We start from the raw sequence: 19,583 nt of genomic DNA on the forward strand, positions 1-19,583 counted from the left end.
GTAAAGGGGGGGGGGGGGCTTCCAGCACGCAGGCGCTTTTTTTATTTAATTTTTTTACCTTAATGCATAGAATGGTAAAAAAAAACAACACTTTCTGCCCTTAAGACTACTTTAACTTCTGCCCTGATCCAGCAACACAACTACACAGTGAGGATCGCTGGATCAGGGGTTAAAGAGAAGTATAAAAGCAGGTTAGCTGAACACAGGTGGTTGGAGAAGAATGACTTTAAAAGAAAACTGTAAAATATGAATAGCTTTTCGGAACACATTTTTTCTGTTAAAATATGAAAAACACAAGCTTTACACTAGCGTGTTTTGCAATTGGCCTGGCTGAGGTTTATATCAAAGAAATACAGAGCTACATGCATGCCGCTATCAACTGCTTAAAGCGATAAGCTGGAGGTTCACAAGTAGCTTCTTTAAAGCAAAGCACACTACTGTTAATGGTAAATATGGAACTTTAAATAAATATTTTAAACTTTAACAAAAAAATAAAAAATCCACTCCAAATTTCTTATTATACAACATTCTACCCATAACTACATACATAGTAAGGAGGTTAGAGAATAGAGCCTCACTGAGGCTACAGGCCTTAGATATACGATTGCCAAGCACTGGATCAGCTTCCACAACTGCCTCCACCAGTGAAGATAACAGAGCAGATTACAATCTTCTGTGAAATACCAGCTACAAGCATGCTTTTAGATGTAACCAGTTCATGATGACACTTGCACTAGAGTCTAGACCATCACATAGTATAAGAGTGATGAATTATCAGCCTGAGCTGCATGCTAGCACATAAAAAGGGCTTGGATGCCAAGGAATATTCTTCTAACACACGCCAATAAATATGCAGGGCAAATCAGCACTCTGTTTTAGAACCTCCAGTTCTAACTTGACAGAAGGTTCTGGAGTCTTCAATGGTTTTTCTTGCTACTTCATCTTGTTCACTCTCAGCTTTTCCAATGTCCTCTGTAAATTTAAAGCATTAGATAAGAAAATGATCCAATACTGTAAGTAGTATAAAAGAATTTGAAGGTTATTCTGTTATGCTAGACAACATCCCTATGTTGCAATCACAAGGGCTAAAAGCAGCCCATCAAATTTTAGTGAACCCTTAACAAAGCTCATGAAAATTACACAAATCAATAAATAAAATATAAATAAAATATGATGACTTCAGCAAACACCTGTAATTGCTTGCTGTAACCCGCCCTCCGAGCCTGTGCCGCTGGATTCAGATGGAGATGCTGGGAGGAGTCTTCCAGAGCTAGCACGTCATTGCCTTCCACTCTGCGTCTCCCACAGGGAACTACAGTTCCCATGATTCAGTCGGCAGTTGACCGCAGCATAGGCGAGACATGGGAAGGGCAAAGGTGCACTGAATGTGAGAAGAGTGGGCGGAGCCTTGGCGTGTCTTCTAAGTTGATTGACACATTAGGGTTTTCCAAGGTAAGGAAGCAACACCCCCTAATGATGTCATGCCTCCACGCTGTAGTCTCTTAAACAACGGCATAACGCAAAAGGGGACAATGGAAACATATGGAAAATGAGGACACTGTGTTGTCTCCACAATAAAGGAAGCTGACAAGCTGAAGAGGGAGCAGGTAAATTTCTCTATCTACTTGCATTTAGATGACAAAGGCAGACATATTTTACAAAATCCCTTACAAAAGTGAGTACACCCCTCACATTTTTGTAAATATTATAACTTTTCATGTGACAACACTGAAGAAATGACACTTTGCTACAATGTGAAGCAGGGAGTGTACAGCTTGTATAACAGTGTAAATTTGCTGTCCCCTCAACCTCTTGAGCATTGAGCTCACCAGAGGTTCACAGGTTGCCACTGGAGTCCTATTGCACTCCTCCATGAAGACATCACAGAGCTGTTGGATGTTAAGAGACCTTGCGCTCCTCCATCTTCCATTTGAGGATGCCCCACAGACGCTCAATAGGGTTTAGGTCTGTAGACATGCTTGGCCAGTCCATCACCTTTACCCTTAGCTTCTTTAGCAAGGCAGTGGTCATCTTGGAGGTGTTTGGGGTCGTTATGTTGGAATACTGCCCTGAGGCCCAGTCTCCAAAGGGCCGGGGGATCATACTCTGCTTCAGTATGTCACAGTACATGTTGGCATTCAAGGTTCCCTCAATGAGCTGTAGCTCCCCAGTTCTGGCAGCACTCATGCAGTCCCAGACTACGACACTCCCACCACCATGCTTGACTGTAGGCAAGACACACTTGTCTTTGTACTCCTCACCTGGTTGCCACCACACACGCTTGACACCATCTGAACCAAATAAGTTTATCTTGGTCTCATCAGACCACAGGACATAGTTCCAGAAATCCATGTCCTTAATATGCTTGTCTTCAGCAAACTGTTTGCGAGCTTTCTTGTGCATCATCTTTAGAAGAGGTTTCCTTCTGGGACGACAACCATGCAGACCAATTTCATGTAGTGTGCGGCCTATGGTCTGAGCACTAAAAGGCTGTCCCCCCACCCCTTCAACCTCTGCAGCAATGATGGCAGCACTCATATGCCCATTTCCCAAAGACAACCTCTGGATACGACGCTGAGCACATGCACTCAACTTCTTTGGTCGATCATGGTGAGGCCTGTTCTGAGTGGAGCCTGTCCTGGTAAACATCTGTGTGGTCTTGGTCACCATTCTGCAGCTCAGTTTCAGGGTCTTGCCAATCTTCTTATAGCCTAGGCCATCTTTATGTAGCGCAACAATTCTTTTTTCATTTTCTCAGAGTTCTTTGCCATGAGGTGCTATGTTGAACTTTCAGTGACCAGTATGAGAGAGAGAGCGATTAACACCAAATTTAAACACACCTGCTCCCCATTCACACCTGGGACCTTGTAACACTAACAAGTCACATGACACTAGGGAGGGAAAAAAGTTAATTGGGCTAAAATTTGGACATATTCACTTAGGGGTGTACTCACTTTTATTGCCAGCAGTTTAGACATTAATGGCTGTGTGTTGAGTTATTTTGAGAGTACAGCAAATTTACACTGTTATACAAGCTGTACACTCACTACTTTACATTGTAGCAAAGTGTCATTTCTTCAGTGTTGTCACATGAAAAGAAATATTTACAAAAATGTGAGGGGTGTACTCACTTTTGTGAGATACTATATATCCTACTTAATCACATATTGATTTGTAGTTTTTGACCTTAGTTCTACTTTCATTTTCTGTCTAAAATTCCACTTTAAAACTAACCGTTCATTTTGGACCCAATCAGGCTTCCACTACATAGTTGTTGATGGACCCTTTTTCCTGCTTATATTCCAGTTAAGAACCTACTGGTTTCAGGAACTGGTTGTAACAGATTATGATTTGTACTTTTGAAGTGGCTTCTCCTATGCAGCAGCAACATTCTTTGCTTGAATTTTCCCCCACTTAATAGAGGGATGACTTCTGCCCTGTTTCAGTAGCTTTGTTTTTTAAAGAACAAAAATTATCTCCTTACCTTTTTAAACTCGTTTGCCTTCTCCCTGTTCCTGGCATAGGCCTCCTGCCTCATTTTCTCTTCTTTCCTGATTTTAACTTCATCAAGCTGATTGTATAACCTGAAGGAAAATACCAAACACAAAAATGAATAAAGCTATAATATTATTTATATATATATATAATACATTATAAAATTTTCTTTCACAACTTTTCTTTAGATTTACCAAAATCATATAATATGAGGTCAAACTTAAACACTTAAAATTTGTATGCAATCAGGAAGGCCCTTGTACTACATAGTTGAAGTTAAACTGATGAACAGGTTTTTCCTTGCAAAACTGCATCACCGACGCCTGATGACGGAAGGCTCAGGAGGCACCAAGGGCACGAGTCCGCCTTGACAGGGAAAGGAGGAACCTGACACCTGATAGAATAGGCCTGAATAACTGTCTGTCCGATTCATCTAGAAATGGTCGCAGAGGAAGCGGACAACCCTTTCCGAGGTCCATCCGTGAGCACATATAGCGAGTCTGACTTCCTGAAAGACTCAACAGCTGCCAGGTACACCGTAATTGCCCGAACCACATCCAAGGCATGCAAGGCAATTTCCTTCTGATGTTTTGGCCGGGGACACAGGTCTTCATTCAAATAAAAATCAGAGACAACCTTTGGAAAGAACTACGGATGGGGCGAAGAACCACCTTATCTCTGTGAATCAAAAGTAAGGTGAACGACAGGATAACGCTGCCAGTTCCGAAACCCTGTGCGCAGAGGTGATGGCCACCAAAAAAAGCCACCTTCTGAGACAGCGTAAGCAAGGGAATCTCCCAAAGAATCTCAAAGGGAGGCTTCTGGAGGACCTAAACCACCAATTTCAGGTCCCAAGGCGGCAACGGAGGATGCACTGGAGGAACCAAAATGTCAGACACCCTGAAGAAAGTTGCACACCAGGGAGTGTGTGGCCAAGGGTAGTTGGAAGAAGACTGCCAAAGCCGACACCTGGCCCTTGATGGTACTCAAGACCAATTTCTTTTCAACCAAAGCCAGCAGAATATTGGCATGCGTAAGGAAGGGGATGTTTTCCAGAGATAAATCTATAATCCTGCCACTTTATAAAAGTCCGACCACATCTGGAGTAATCTGTCTAGTTCTGGTCGCCAATCCTTAGAAGGGATGTGTTGGAGCTGGAAAGAGTCCAGAGAAGTGCAACTAAACTGATTAGGGGATTGGAGGACCTTTATGAAGAGCGCTTACAATTTATTCTCCCTGGAGAAGAGACACCTGAGAGGGGACATAATAGCAATTTATAAATACCTCAATGGTGATATCAACATAGAAAAAAAAAAAACTATTCAGTCGCAAAGAACGTATGAAGACATGAGGCCATACAATGCGATTAGAGGAGAAGCGATTTAACCTCAGACTACGCAGTTGGTTCTTTACAGTAAGGGCTACAAGACTGTGGAATTCTCTATCACGAATGGTAGTTACTGTGGGGAGCATGGCTACTTTTAAAAGACTCTTGGACGTACATCAAGGATAAAAACATTCAGGGATATAGCAAATGAATACGTCCACACACACCTACACAGGTTGAACTGGATTGACTATTGTCTTTATTCAAATCTTAACTATTCAAACCTTAACTACAATGTTACTATGTTAAGCCCCCTGTGAAGGAAGGTCAAGATCCGAGCCAACAAGAAGCGAGGATGAACCTCAAGAGACTCACACCACGCAATGTACGTCTTTCACATACAAGGATAGATCTTCCTAGAAGTAGATTTCCTAGCTTTTAACAGCGTTCGACTCACCGACTCAGATAAACCTCTATCAGCACCTGTCGTCCAACAGCCAAGCCGTCAAAGCAAGCGACCGTAAAGCAGGAAATGATTGGTCCTTGGGACAGCAGATCACCCTGAGAGGAAACTTCCAAAGAACGTCAGCGACAAGCCGCACCAGATCGGCATACCAAACCCGCGATGCCAGTATGGAGCCACTAAGATGACCAGAATCCCTTCTGCCTCGATCCTGTGTAGAAGTCTTGCCAGAAGCTTGAGAGTAGGGAAGGCGTTAATCAGACGATACTGACCTCACAGGCCACCCAGTGCATCTGTGGCATCCGCCAGAGGATCCCGTGACCGAACCACAAACCTCTGCACCTATCTGTTGAGCTGAGACGCCAACAGATCCACCTCGGGGATGCCCCACCAAAGACAAAACTGATGAAACCCCTCCAGATGAAGGGAACAACGCCTGCCGACTGAGGTAATCCGCCTGTCAGTTTTCCAACCCGGGAATGTGTACAGCGGAGAGGGCTGGAACGAACCGTTCTGCCCACCTTAGAATGCTGGCTACCTCCAGAGCCACCAGGACACTGTGTCCCCTTGGTGATTGACAAAAACCACGGCCGTGGCATTGTCTGATTGCGCACTGGACATCCCTGAAGAGGACCCGTCCAATGGTCCAGGCACAGTCTGATCGCTTGGAGTTCCAAGACATTGATCAGGAGTCTGGACACTGGAAAAGAGAGCGTGCGGAATCTTGTCCCGTTTAGCCAGAACCTTCCTTGCAGGGACCTCGTATGGCGCTGTGCAAACAGAACCATCCTCGAAGGTAGACACCATCAGGCCCAGCACCCGCATGCAACTCCGGATTGATAACCATCTGCTGAACAGCAGGAGACGAATTGCAGCCTGCAATTTCCGGAGTTTGTCCAGAGGAAGGAGCTTTCTGGCTATGGCCGGGTCCAGAGCCGGACCTAGATAGTCCAGCTTTGTGGACGGAACCAGAGCAAACTTCTGAAAATTCAGAATCCAGCCGAACTCCCTCAGAGTTCGTATGGTGATTTCCAGAGCAGTAGGGGATTCGGCTTGCAGAAGGTGGTCGTCCAAGTAGCCCAGTACCGCAATCCCCCATTTGCGTAACAATGCTAGCACCAGGGCTAACACTTTTGTGAAGACCTGAGAAGCAGAGGCAAGACCAAAGAGTAACGCCACAAACAGATAATGCTCCTCTACCACGGCAAAGCGGAGGAAGCGCTGGTAAACGGCACATATTGGAATGTGAAGGTAAGCATTCTTAATGTCGATAGAGGCAAGAAAATCCCCCTGACACAGGGATGCCACCACCGTGCGAATGGACTCCATTCTGAACTTCTGCACCCTCACAAAACAGTTCAGCGCCTTGAGGTCCAGGATTGGACGCACCTAGCCTCCCTTCCTGGGAACTGTAAACAGGTTTGAGTAAAAACCCTGAAGACGTTCCAAAGTCAGAACCAGGACAATCATCCCTTGAAGCAACAGGTCTTTTGAACTGCCTCAAACAGACCCTGTAAACCAGGGATCCTCAAACTACGGCCCTCCAGCTGTTGCGGAACTACACATCCCATGAGGCATTGTAAAACTCTGACATTTCCAAAGAGAAAAAGTGACCGCACTCAGAGATGAATGAACGTGAAGTGTTTATTCCCATTCATAAAAGACAACGGTGCATCGAACAGACATGGACACGGTTGACATGTTTCACGACTCTGTAGGTCGCTTACTCATAATGTTAGGAGTAAGCGACCTACAGAGTCGTGAAACATGTCAACCGTGTCCATGTCTGTTCGATGCACCGTTGTCTTTTATGAATGGGAATAAACACTTCAAGTTCATTCATCTCTGAGTGCGGTCACTTTTTCTCTTTGGAAGTTTGATCACTGGACGGCAGATCCGACCAGCACCTGGATATCTGTGCCTCACCTGAGCGGCTTTCCCTGTGTTGCTTGAAAAAACTGACATTCACAGACATGACAAGGCTTGATGGGAATTGTAGTTCCTGAACAACTGGAGGGCCATAGTTTGAAGACTCCTGCTGTAAACGGTCTGGGGACAGGCGCAAGTTGGAAGGAAAGAACCTTGAGGGGGGGACAAGAGTGAAAAATCGATCCTGTAGCTGGACCGAATTACTTCATGGACCCACTTGTTTTGTACCAGGGAAGTCCAAGGGTCTGGAAACCTACAAAGCCGTCCCCCCACCCCCGATACGGGTAAGGGCGCACCTTTATGTTGAAGGAGCCTTGTCCGCAGGTCTGGAGAAGCTGGCTCTTGGCCGTCCAGACCAGGTTCGTTTGGGTCCTCCAGAGGAGACCCTGAAAGGCTCAGAGCCCTGGTCAGTCGACCCTGAGGGAAAACTTCCTATGAGCCGAGGAGGGCCCATGTCTACGATGAGGTTCCTTGCCTTTAGTAGCCTGTGGAGGAAAAGTACTCTTTCCCCCTGTGAGATCTTTCATGATGTCATCCAGGATAGCCCCAAACAGGCAATCCCCTTGAAAGGGGAGATCAGTCAAGACCTTCTTAGAAGTCTGGTCTGCAGATCAGCATTAGAGCCAAAAGACACGCCTAAGGACCACTGCTGAAGCAGAGAGCCGAGCCACTAGGGGAGCCACATCCAAAGAGGCATCACAAATAAATTGCAGCCCATGGACCAGTTGGTCCACCAGCTCAGCAAAGACAGGGGGGACCTGTTCTCCCTCCAGGTCATGGCGTAAAAGCTTAGCCCACTCTGTCAGTGTTTGTGATACTAGGGCAATGGTGAATACCGGCCTCAGTGTCAAACCAGCCAGAGTGTACAAATTGCGGGCCACAGCCTCTGCCTTCCTGTCAGCCGGATCCTTCATTAGGAATCATGGTTGTCTTGCTGGATATCAGAGGGTCCACCACCAGTCCACTTCCTAATAAGGGACTTCTCATAGGGGTAACGCCTAGTAAATTGCTTAGGGACCCCAAGGGGACGCATTGGTCGTCCCCACTCTTTAGCGACAATTCTGTCAAAATAGGCACTCTGGATGGCTTGTGGGTGCCAAAGGGAACCTGCAGCTGCGTCCTCCACCTTCAAAGTCTCACACAGATACAATCAGTGCTTCCAACAGCGCCCTTTCGTGTGTGGTTGCAGATGTGGAGGAATCATCTTCATTACCTGAGGATTCCAGGCACATGGTCGCAGACCAAGCAGGGTGCCCTACGTCCGCGGTGGCCGAATTTGATTCAGGAACTGAGACAGATAAGGCAGGGAAAGGCTAGGGGTGCTTTTTGCGAGCCCGTCGCCTGAAAGCCACCTCCACCTGGGACACAAATTACTTCAGAACCGCCGTCAGTGCATTGATTGATGGATGGATGGGACCCGGAGGGGCATGCAGCCTCAGAGCGGGGGGTCAGGTTGGGAGATGTGCTCCAAAGACACTATGAGTCACGAGGGGGACCTAACAAAAATTGTAAAACACTGCAAAGGGACAACACACACCACAGTGGCACCACCACCCAGTCACAAGGCACAAAGCGATCCTCAGCGGAGAGGGAGAGAACCCCACCAGACTCACCACACAGCAGAAACAGGCATCTGCAGCCACCAGGATAATCTGCACTCCACGAGCGGCGATCAGGAAGTGAAAGAGTCAGCACCAGGGGACCGCCAAAATCATTGCCCAATAGGCTCCATTGTCATGCCCGCTGCTATTTTCAATGGCAAACCACCACAAAATGGCCACCGGACTACACAAACATGGCCGCTGTGCATAGAAACACACAGGCTACAGCAAAATGGCGACACCACGAGGCTCCCAGGGATCCAGGAGGGATTCCTAGGCCTCAAGGACAGGCCCAAGCCAGATAGGGTTGCCCTGGCAGGAGCCTCCACCAAGTACAACCCCCAGCCCCTCCCCCATACAGCTGATCATACAATTGCCGATGGCGGCACCCCCCCCCCCCCAGGGCCCTATCGCCGGCATAGCGCCCTGCCCCCCCCCCAGGAGGTGGACCAGACCACCGACACAACCCCAGCATAAGTGGAGGGGGGGTATGGATGGGGGACAGATGAAAGGTGGGTGCCTGATGGGAAGGAGGGGAACACGGGGGTCCGAGTGTCCCAAGGAGGGGCCCACTTCCACCCCAAAACTCTCCAGGGGGTGAGGGGGGACAGTTACTCACCATACCCGGACCCGGGTTGACACTGCTCCAGAAAGAACCTCTCTCCATCAAAATGGGGGGCTGTTGGCCAGGAGGAACGCTGTGACTTGGGCCGAGACAAGGTCGTATGAGACCTCGCACGCCAGCCCCCATCCAGTGGGGCTAGGTCGCGGCCGACCTGTGTGACCATTTGATTTTCATTAAAAATAAAATAAAAATGTACACATCCCAGTATATTATTAGTGCAGGCTGCTCTCTTACCGTATAGTACGCTGGTGCATCTCTATCTCAGACAATTTCCTGCCCTCTGGAGTGCTCACTCTGACTTCAACTACTTTCTTCAATTGGCCCCCTTCACCCTGTGATGTGTCTGTAATTTTTATATAAAACAATATTAAAGTCAAACTGCTACAAGAATACATTGTGATTACTAAAATGACAACACAAAAAGAACCCTGCTTTTTTTTTTTTTTCACATCTCACTCATTTTCCAGTGAAGCCTCCTGCACAACTTAAAGCTCTAGATGTCGGGGAACCCTATGTACACTCTTCTTCCTCCACACATAGTGCAGTACCTGAGTAACCTATCACTAGTCTCTTGTGCTCCAAATCAGGAGAGCAGCATGGGGTGACAATGCTGCTCCTCAGGAGAGCAGCATAGGGTGACAATGCTGCTCCTCCATAGATACAGTACAGTGAGTGAGCGTAGTCACCCTCGGAGAGCAAGTGAAAGGAGATGGTTGCTAGACTCAGGACTCTCAAAAACAAGTCAGCAATGGCAGCTCTCATACTGTTATCTCACTTGGTTCCATTCAAAGTTCATCTAAAGGCAATACATTTTCTTTACATTTTTGGATAGTGTTAAAACTTCTGTCAGGTTTTTATTGCTGTGTCCTGCTGGGAAGATTCAACCTCTCTTTGTCCTGATGACCACAGTCAAAGTGATAGGAAATGCAATATTTTACAAAAATTATTCGTACAAACGTAGAAATGAGAACTCAGGATGCCAAAGCAGAAATAGTGGATACATCTTCCAGTGGGGACCCTTGTTTTTCTTATAGGAAATTTCCTCTCAATTTGGAGGGATTTCTACCAATTTTTCTGTTTGGTCTCAGAAGCAGGAAGCAAAAGAAAATCTCAGCAGGACACAGGCAGAAAAAGACAGATCTGAGGGGGGGTTACGCCTGGGATCCTAATGGCATTTCAAGTATTAACTGCCAGTATTAGTTGAGGTTAATTTTGATGCTTCGGTTTCATTGAAAGATTTAAAAAGATCATCTCTGTACTCACAATGTTTTACTCTTTATTTGCAAGCATATACTTGTACAGTATTTCCAGTTTTTGCTACCGATACCTGTATTGTTTCATTTGCATGAAACCCAAGAACAATAAAAAAACAAAAAAAAAAAAGAAAGAAAAAGACAGATCTAACACCTCTCCAACTTTAGCCAAAACTAAAAAACAACGGTATTAGATAAACTTTACGTTAAAAAAAAAAAAAAAAAAAAAACACGGGTCAGATTTTAGATTATAGACTGACCAAAACTGGGCTGTTCTTCCACTTGGCTAACAGGATTGTCCTTTGGTTGCGATTTCAGCGGCGATATTGTCGGTACTCTATCTTTAGTCTTGATTTCATGAATCCTTTTTGATGATTTTTTTATGAAATGTTTCTTCTTTTTCAAAAAAGCTTCCTGTAGACTTCCTGGAGTAGATGTAAATTCCAAACCTATTTCTGAAAGATAAAGGTGCATCAGACACATTTAATGTTTTTTGTAATCAAACTGAAGAAGTTTAACGCAGACCTATGCTTAAAGCTGAAGTGTAAGTATGACTATTTTATGCATAGTTACACTGGTACAAAAGTATGCCAAAATATGCCATAGTTGGTCGATCAGCACATCACTGTAGTAGGCTGCTAACTTTCGATTCCCATGCTATATAGTAAAACACAGGACGACGCACAATTGGCATTAACACCATTCTGAGCCTTTTCTGAATAAATGCAAAGCGTTCTCTAAATGAGTGAAATAAAGATTGTGAGATTACTGCCCCACAACTCCCCCTCATCTAATCAGAGAAGGCTTTGTATTTATACATTGCAGCTTACTAGTCCTTAGATATTGTGGCTGCACTAGTTTTTTTTAGGGTTTCCTTTCTATTCAAGTTAGGATCTGGCAAGTAGCACACTTTTGGTCCTAGGGTGACAACATTCTCTTACTGTACTGTATACATGTAGGGGCAGCATTGCTGCCTTTCAGAAAACAAAGTGGATTAAGACTAAAAAACACGCCCCTCCCCCATAACATGAGGGGAAGTTTTATTATTCTGTTCATACTGAACTTGGTAAGGTTAATCATTTTTGAAGTAACGCCCACCCACCAGGGGGCAGCCTACCTTGCCTTCTTCCCAGTTCCACCAATCTACACTGTGCGGCCCTCAGCAGTTTAGAGCAACATATAGAGAATGAATGGAGCCTCTGTGTGCATAAAAGGACCGGGCAGTGATGTTTTCAGGGAGGTTCAGTACAGTGTGGGGTGAATGCTCACAGCAAACATCTGAGCTTGGAGGGGCTATAGTTTAATTAAAGAATAGCCTGTGTTAAAAGGCAAAGTGGCACTTTTGTAGGACTCTGAGGGAAGTGGCAAGGTCTGCATCCCTTTAGACATGATCTCACCAAAATTGGCATTTCTGGGGACATTCTGTACACTGCAATGCAGATTGAAAAGGAAAGGCAATTTTTAATACCATCCGATTACAATATGTGTAGCAATTAAATAAGCTCTTTTTTTGCTGACAGTGCTTCCATCTTCACCCGGTCTTCCTTCCGGGTTCGCGTCCTCTGGCCATCTGATTGGCCGCACCGCGATTATGTCACAATTGTGGGAGCCGCTATTCACGGCACAGGATTTGGAAGGAACGTCACGGGCATGCTGTTTCTTCAGAGAACATGCGCCCGTGACATCATTGGCCTATTCACAAGTAAAAATCTCCTAAACGTTGCACGTTAAGGAGAGATTTACTGTACCCTACAGGTAAGCCTTATTATAAATAGGTAAATGTCAACCATGGGAATTTACTCCCACTTTAAGTCGACCATAGACAGTTCGCATTTTGGCCGGTTCAGATTTTAACTATGAATGAGCAGGTCAGTCGATCATCTTGGGTACAACCAGCCTGTACGATTTAAATGCGATTATTGCCAGCGGCTGCTACAGCCGCTAGTAATAATCACTGTGTTCACAAAATGGCTCCATAGAAGGGATTCCCTTGTCAAAACAGTTTGTGTTGATGGGGGAATCAAGCGATTTTCTTTCCAGCAAGTACAAGAAAGCCGCTCTGTCTATTACTGGCCTTACCTTTTTACTTTCCCATTGGGTTACAGATACAGTGTAAGCTAGTTACCTGCAAAGTGCTGTGACAGAGATCCTCCCAGTGAAGACTGGTCAGGTAATGTAACACCTGAAGCATCCACCTCAGCTTGCAGCAGCTTAAAGCTATGCTGTAATAAAAATAAAATAGTATTAGTGAGAACCTGTCCTGCAGACAGAAAGTCTAATATGGATATAATAGCTTAACTTGAAGCAGAGTTCAATGTACATATTACCTGCAAACGCAATTCTTGGATTTTGCTAATGAGGTCACCTGCCTGATCATCTCTGCAGGCATTTAGATAGTACAGGATATAAGGGGGGGGGGCTATGCATGCAATGCAATCTGGTGGGATGACTGCATATGCCATAAAAGCTTTGATTGCTTATAGACTCCTCCCCTTCATCATTTAAAAGACAACAATGTATCTACAGCTCAGGTACAAAATGTTGGTTCTCTTGGAAAGAGAAACTGTTCATTCACCTACATGGGTATCTAGCAGAAGAGAGTTGAGGGCTGTAAGGTCTATGTCCAGATAAAAAAAACGAATACTTTTTCAGTACCTCATCAGTATATATATATATATATATATATATATATTTTTTTTTAATGCAAGTTATGTTATTTTTATCTGATTTAGAAAAAAAAAAAAAAAAAATACTGTACTGTATATGATAAAAGCTACATCTCTCATTTTATGTGAACAGCTTCAATTTGAGATAGGCTCCTCCCCCCTAGCACAGGAAACACAATCCATAATCGTTTAGATACAGAGACCCCTCAGTAATAACCAAAGGCACATCAAATTTCATACCTACCACCTATACTACAATATGTATAATAGGGTGGGAAAGCAGCGCCGTCCTGGAAGATTGCTGGAAATCAAACAGGTAATAACTTCTTTTCCCCAGTCATCTTCCAGGATGGCTTTAATGAGAGTAACATTATAGAAACCATACCTGCTAGGGAGGGACTACAGCCTGAAGCACTTTTCTCCCAAAAGCCTAAGAGATAAGAGATCCAGATGGTAATGCTTGACATATGTCTGGAAACTCGACCAGATGCTTGCTTTGCGGATTAGGTTCGGGGGTAGCTCCTGCCCTTTCAGCCCAGGACATAGCGTAGGTCTTGGGGGAATGGGCTCTAAGATTTTGGGGAGCTTGGAGCCTGGCAGTTGCATAAGCCTCAATGGTTGTCACTTTCATCCATCTAGCGATGGTAGTTTTAGAAGCAGCTGAATTCTTTTTTCGTGCCCCGAGTATAGAACAGATTGGGGACTTTCCTCCATTCTTTGGTGCGCTTGATGTAACATAAGCACCGCCTTATGTCAAATTTTATGGAAATCTTCTTACCTAGGGTTGCTAGCTTGTCCACAAAATGATGGAAATAACGATTTCCTGTAATCAATGAAAGTCCCATCAACACTTTGGGAAGAAAACCCAGATCCAGTGATAGAATTACTATATCGGGCAGAATAGAGCAGTATGAGTCTGCTATGGATCGATTATCGGGCGGAATGGAGCAGTATGGCTCTGCTATGGATCGCTTGTAGTTTGCTGACTCTTCTAGCTGTGACCAGAGCTGCTAAGACCACTGTCTTGTAGGTTAACACTTTTAATGCACTTTCCTCAAACAACTAAAATGGTGTGGTGGAAATCGTGGTGGTATAGTGGGAGAGACTGCACAGCGCCGCCGGTCTCCACAGCGTGCGCCGAAGAATCATATCCCCCTGAGGAAGACACGTGATCCCTGTGTCGTCACGCGTAGGGGAGGGGAAAGGACGGACGGAGCGATACACTATTGTCTAGGTGAGGCTGTCAGCTATTGGCGGTGGAGACCGGCGGCGCTGTGCAGTCTCTCCCACTATACCACCACGATTACCACCATTTACTTGATGTTATTGTCCAAGTGCATGTGTTGCACCTACAAATGTGAGTGAGATTTATCCACCTTTATTTAATAAAAGCTGATTGTTTAAGGATTTCATACACTATTGCAAGTCTTTTTGTTTGCATATATACTGCATTGATTGACGCTGCAACTCCTGTGAATGAGAGGAGCCCTGATGGATATGGATGGATGATCTTTTTGGGATAACAATCTATGCGCTCTTTTTAAGGATTTGAGGTGAGCACCCATTCACAAGGGGGTGCACGGCTGGCTGTCCACTGTGACACTCTGGTCACTTCTCTCTGGGAGCACAAATTACATTTTGGACTTGTTTATTGGCTTTTTGCACACTGGACTTTTATATCTATATATTTTCTCTTTTCTATGAGTATTATATTATATTTACCACTTTATTAGCACTATTGGCACTTTAATATTACCTGGTTGATCTTGCTTTTACCATGGGCTTCCTTACTGTGTGGGAACGATATAGAGCAGCTGGACCTCTGGCTTCTATGTTGCCAGACTCACTGCGCATGCCCAGCCAGCTTCCCTGTAAACACTATTCACTTCTCCTTTTCTGGATGCCGCCCCAAGAGATTATTTCTACTGGCTTGAGGGATGGCTCCACAGGTTGAATGGCAGATGCTTGCCCATATCCCCTCTGTCCCTCCCCAGGCCACCCCTGAGCAGATTTAAAGTGGCTGTGAAGACTTTTTTTTTTGCCTTAAATGCATTCTAAACATTAGGGTAAAAAACCTTCTGTGATGCATGTGTACCCCCTTACACCTACCTGAGCCCACAAGGCATCACTTCTGGTTTCCCTTACTTTAGATGCCAGTGCCTGAAGCTGATTAAGGAACCAGTTCAGGTGCCGACATTGCTGGATCCCTGGACAGGTAAGTGTCCTTATACTAAAAGTCAGCAGCTACAATATTTGCAGCTGCTGACATTTAATTTTTTTGGGGGGGAGCCTGGAGCTCCTTTGCCTTAATGCATTCTTTGAATTAAGGTAAAATAACTAGATATAAATTAAGAGCTACCCCTTAGGTGCCATAATCCTAGTAATATACAAAAAAGAGAAAATGAATGGTACAACAAAACGTTGTCCAAGCATCTATTGGCGGACTTTATGGGCACATACTGAGTGAACACACTTATTGATTTAAAAAAATTACTTTAATAGTTAAGAAGGTTTTAAAAGAAAAACAAAGAACACTATGCAAATGTTGACATATATATAGTTTCTTATACATTCAAAGTTGATATGCAGGCATTCTTGGCAATAGGTGAGGATTGTGGTTGTTATACCAATCTGATATAGTCAACGCGTTTCGCATTTGCGCTTCATCAGGACCTCAGATGATAAAATGACCTCTTAATAAAACAGAAGCATATCATTCATTATTGGTTTATACATATATATATATATATATACAAAAATGCATACATTTACAATCGTATTGACATACATAGATGTTTATTACATATACATATATGTCGCCATGTGGCTACGAGGGCAATAGAAGAACGGGTAAACCCACCTCCTCAAGATGCAGTGCACGATACCGTACGACCGGGGGCTGAGCTCAGTGGCTGAGCACCTCAGACCACGACCACCTAAATTGGTAGATTATCAAGTAATATTTATATTGTTTTCCATGTCGTTTTTTAAAAATTTATATTTAGAGTATTTTTAGAAAAAATAAATAAAATTTTAACATCTGTTGTAGAATATTCTATCACACAATGATAATTACCTTGAACTATATTTGATGGATATGGGAAAAGGTAGGACGGCTGGATGGAGAGTGATATGTGGATCGCCTGAACGTCTTACACCTGAATGTAAAACAATATGTTGATGTTTCTATTGTAATAAACAGTATGTTGGTATTTATATTGTACTAGGATTCCTCAATTGTATTGTAATATGTACCTCCCTTTCTCAGGGCATGTACGTGAGCATATTTATGCACCGTTTTGTGATATAAATATGTCACACCAAAGTAAGAAATAAAGTACGAGAGGGGAGTAAGGGGGAGGTAGAGGGGAAAGGGAGTGAGGTATGGAAAGAAGGGGGGGGGGGGGGGAAAGAGGAGAGGGGAGTGGGGGGAGGTAGAGGGGAAGGGAGTGAGGTATGGAAAAAAGGGGGGAGGGGTAAAATTGCAATAGTGGATACAAGATCTAACACTTCAGCAATCTTTCTAATATTTCTAATATCTCTTTAAATTAAATACTCCTCTCATTTGGGTTATCTTAATTCACCCCCCTGCACACAATAGAGGCATAATAACCTAACTAGGATGTAATAAGATGTCCGCCAAAACGCTCATAAGATGAGCGGTCCTATTGATCACCATCTTAACTATTATAAATATATATAAAAAAATACAAATACTGGTACAAGAAACAAACTGTCATAAAAACTCCTCTACAAAATAATTTATGATATAAAAAAACGAAGGAATATTTCTTGATGACAGAAACAAAAATGAAAATGGTGTAATTGTTTAAATAGAACTGTTTATAGACTATATTGCATAGAGAGATGTGTCGCTATTTGGCTGTGATGGCTTTGATCACGGGAACATTCATCTGCTCAGCGGTGTAGGGTACCTCCTTTGGGTACAGTTCAGCACCATGTCGGAGGTGGGGAGGGCCTCTTGGAGGCGACAGGGCGGCGATGACCCACCCCTTCCGGGTCGCTGGTGAGCACCCTGCGCTTCTATTGGCTCCCTCTTACCTCTGACATGAGACACGTTCCATTGAACGTCATATCCGGCGACGGCCGATGACGCACATCCGATGCGCCGCGGCCGATGCTGAACACCTGTGCTGATTAGCAGCCGGTGTGCTGACCCTATTTAGACCACAGACCACCAGGGAGCAAGACGAGGCGGCTGGAATATGAATGTGGACGTAATAGCATGTGAGTACACAGACCCTTTGTGAGAAATAGAGCTAGAATATACTGCATTCCTGAATATGATTTGTACTACTTACTAGCATAGCTAATACCAACAGAATATATGTATACCTTCCATCCTTAGCACAAATCGATCTGCTTTACTACTACCAGTTGGATGAGAGTCTATCCAAGTCCCTAGAATAACAAGATATCAGAGACTATCTATAACAGTGACATCCCTTTGTTTGATGTATAAGAATACAAGTCACTTGTAAGTATATATAGATAGAGAAAACCTCTTCCCCCCTTCTCCCCCCCCCCCTCCCCCTGAAATAGAGTGGGTGGGGCCTCTTGGGAGATTATGTTATCCGATAAAATTGAATTTTTTGGACCTGTGCTGACACCTTCTCCTCTGCCTCCTTGAGGTATATAGAGATAAAATACCAGTAAACATATACCCATATTATATCATATATCTGTGATTATATACATGCACACCAACCATCTGTCTTTATTCTTTCCCCCCCTTCCCCATCTCACTCTCCTTTCCTTCCCACCCCCTTTTTCCATTTCTACCCCCTATTCCTCCTTTTTCTTTTACCTGACTCTCTCTCCATCCAACCCCCACCCCGCTCCGTTTGTCCCTCCGTTCTCTCCCCCCCCCTCCCCCCTTTTTTCCATACCTCACTCCCTTCCCCTCTACCTCCCCCCACTCCCCTCCCCCCCCCCCCCCCTTCTTTCCATACCTCACTCCCTTTCCCCTCTACCTCCCCCTTACTCCCCTCTCGTACTTTATTTCTTACTTTGGTGTGACATATTTATATCACAAAACGGTGCATAAATATGCTCACGTACATGCCCTGAGAAAGGGAGGTACATATTACAATACAATTGAGGAATCCTAGTACAATATAAATACCAACATACTGTTTATTACAATAGAAACATCAACATATTGTTTTACATTCAGGTGTAAGACGTTCAGGCGATCCACATATCACTCTCCATCCAGCCGTCCTACCTTTTCCCATATCCATCAAATATAGTTCAAGGTAATTATCATTGTGTGATAGAATATTCTACAACAGATGTTAAAATTTTATTTATTTTTTCTAAAAATACTCTAAATATAAATTTTTAAAAAACGACATGGAAAACAATATAAATATTACTTGATAATCTACCAATTTAGGTGGTCGTGGTCTGAGGTGCTCAGCCACTGAGCTCAGCCCCCGGTCGTACGGTATCGTGCACTGCATCTTGAGGAGGTGGGTTTACCCGTTCTTCTAGTGCCCTCGTAGCCACATGGCGACATATATGTATATGTAATAAACATCTATGTATGTCAATACGATTGTAAATGTATGCATTTTTGTATATATATATATATATGCGTGTAATTGATGGTGCGCTATATCTGAAATATGTGCAAAAATGCAAACGAATAATGTGCAACCTCAAATATATACAATTAAGGTGCAAAACTGTAACATATAAATATATATGAGAAGAAGTCCCAAGACACTAGTGTGTCTATATGAAACTATTTCCGGTGATGTGGTTGGTGATGGATGGTGTTCCAAAGTAATACGTGACTTGAATTCCCTCCACCTGTTAGAATTCCTCCTTACCGGACGGAATGAAATAAGTGCTCTCCTTAAAGGAAACAAACAATCCCTGGTGCTCCAAAATCAAAAGGTGCTCCCCACCGTGCGTATAAAATAGCCTGCTGGGCTTCTTACCAGATGGATATAGATAACATGCGTAATTGCATCCCCCTTGGACAGGTCTGTCTCTGTATCCAATTGGTCCTTATCAGCCTCTGGTGGATATGGACACCGAATACTGTTGCGCTGCTCACAGGCAGATTGGTCCTATATTCCGGTGACACTGATAGCCGCTTACAATAAGCGGTGGGAAGGATCGTATCGTTCCAGCATGACATGTAAAAAGGAATGACTGCTATAGTGCATTATCCTTAATGTAAACTTTATTCA

General features: G+C 44.1%; 1 protein-coding gene across 1 annotated transcript in view; it reads right to left on the bottom strand.

Moving 5' to 3' along the window:
• Nucleotides 1–766: 766 nt before the first annotated feature.
• CEP295 (centrosomal protein 295) overlaps nucleotides 767–19,583 on the bottom strand; it is a 147,303-nt gene continuing 128,486 nt past the window's right edge. Inside the window, exons 25-29 of the mRNA XM_082245878.1 lie at nucleotides 12,819–12,915; nucleotides 10,954–11,148; nucleotides 9,675–9,783; nucleotides 3,485–3,584; nucleotides 767–972 (exon numbers count right to left, since the gene is read on the bottom strand). Coding sequence (XP_082102004.1) covers nucleotides 934–972; nucleotides 3,485–3,584; nucleotides 9,675–9,783; nucleotides 10,954–11,148; nucleotides 12,819–12,915 — 540 coding nt within the window. The 3' untranslated portion in view covers nucleotides 767–933. The remainder of the gene's footprint in view (nucleotides 973–3,484; nucleotides 3,585–9,674; nucleotides 9,784–10,953; nucleotides 11,149–12,818; nucleotides 12,916–19,583) is intronic.

This window comes from Pelophylax lessonae, assembly GCF_965119305.1.
Source record: "Pelophylax lessonae genome assembly, chromosome: 2".
NCBI classification, from domain to species: Eukaryota; Metazoa; Chordata; class Amphibia; order Anura; family Ranidae; genus Pelophylax; species Pelophylax lessonae.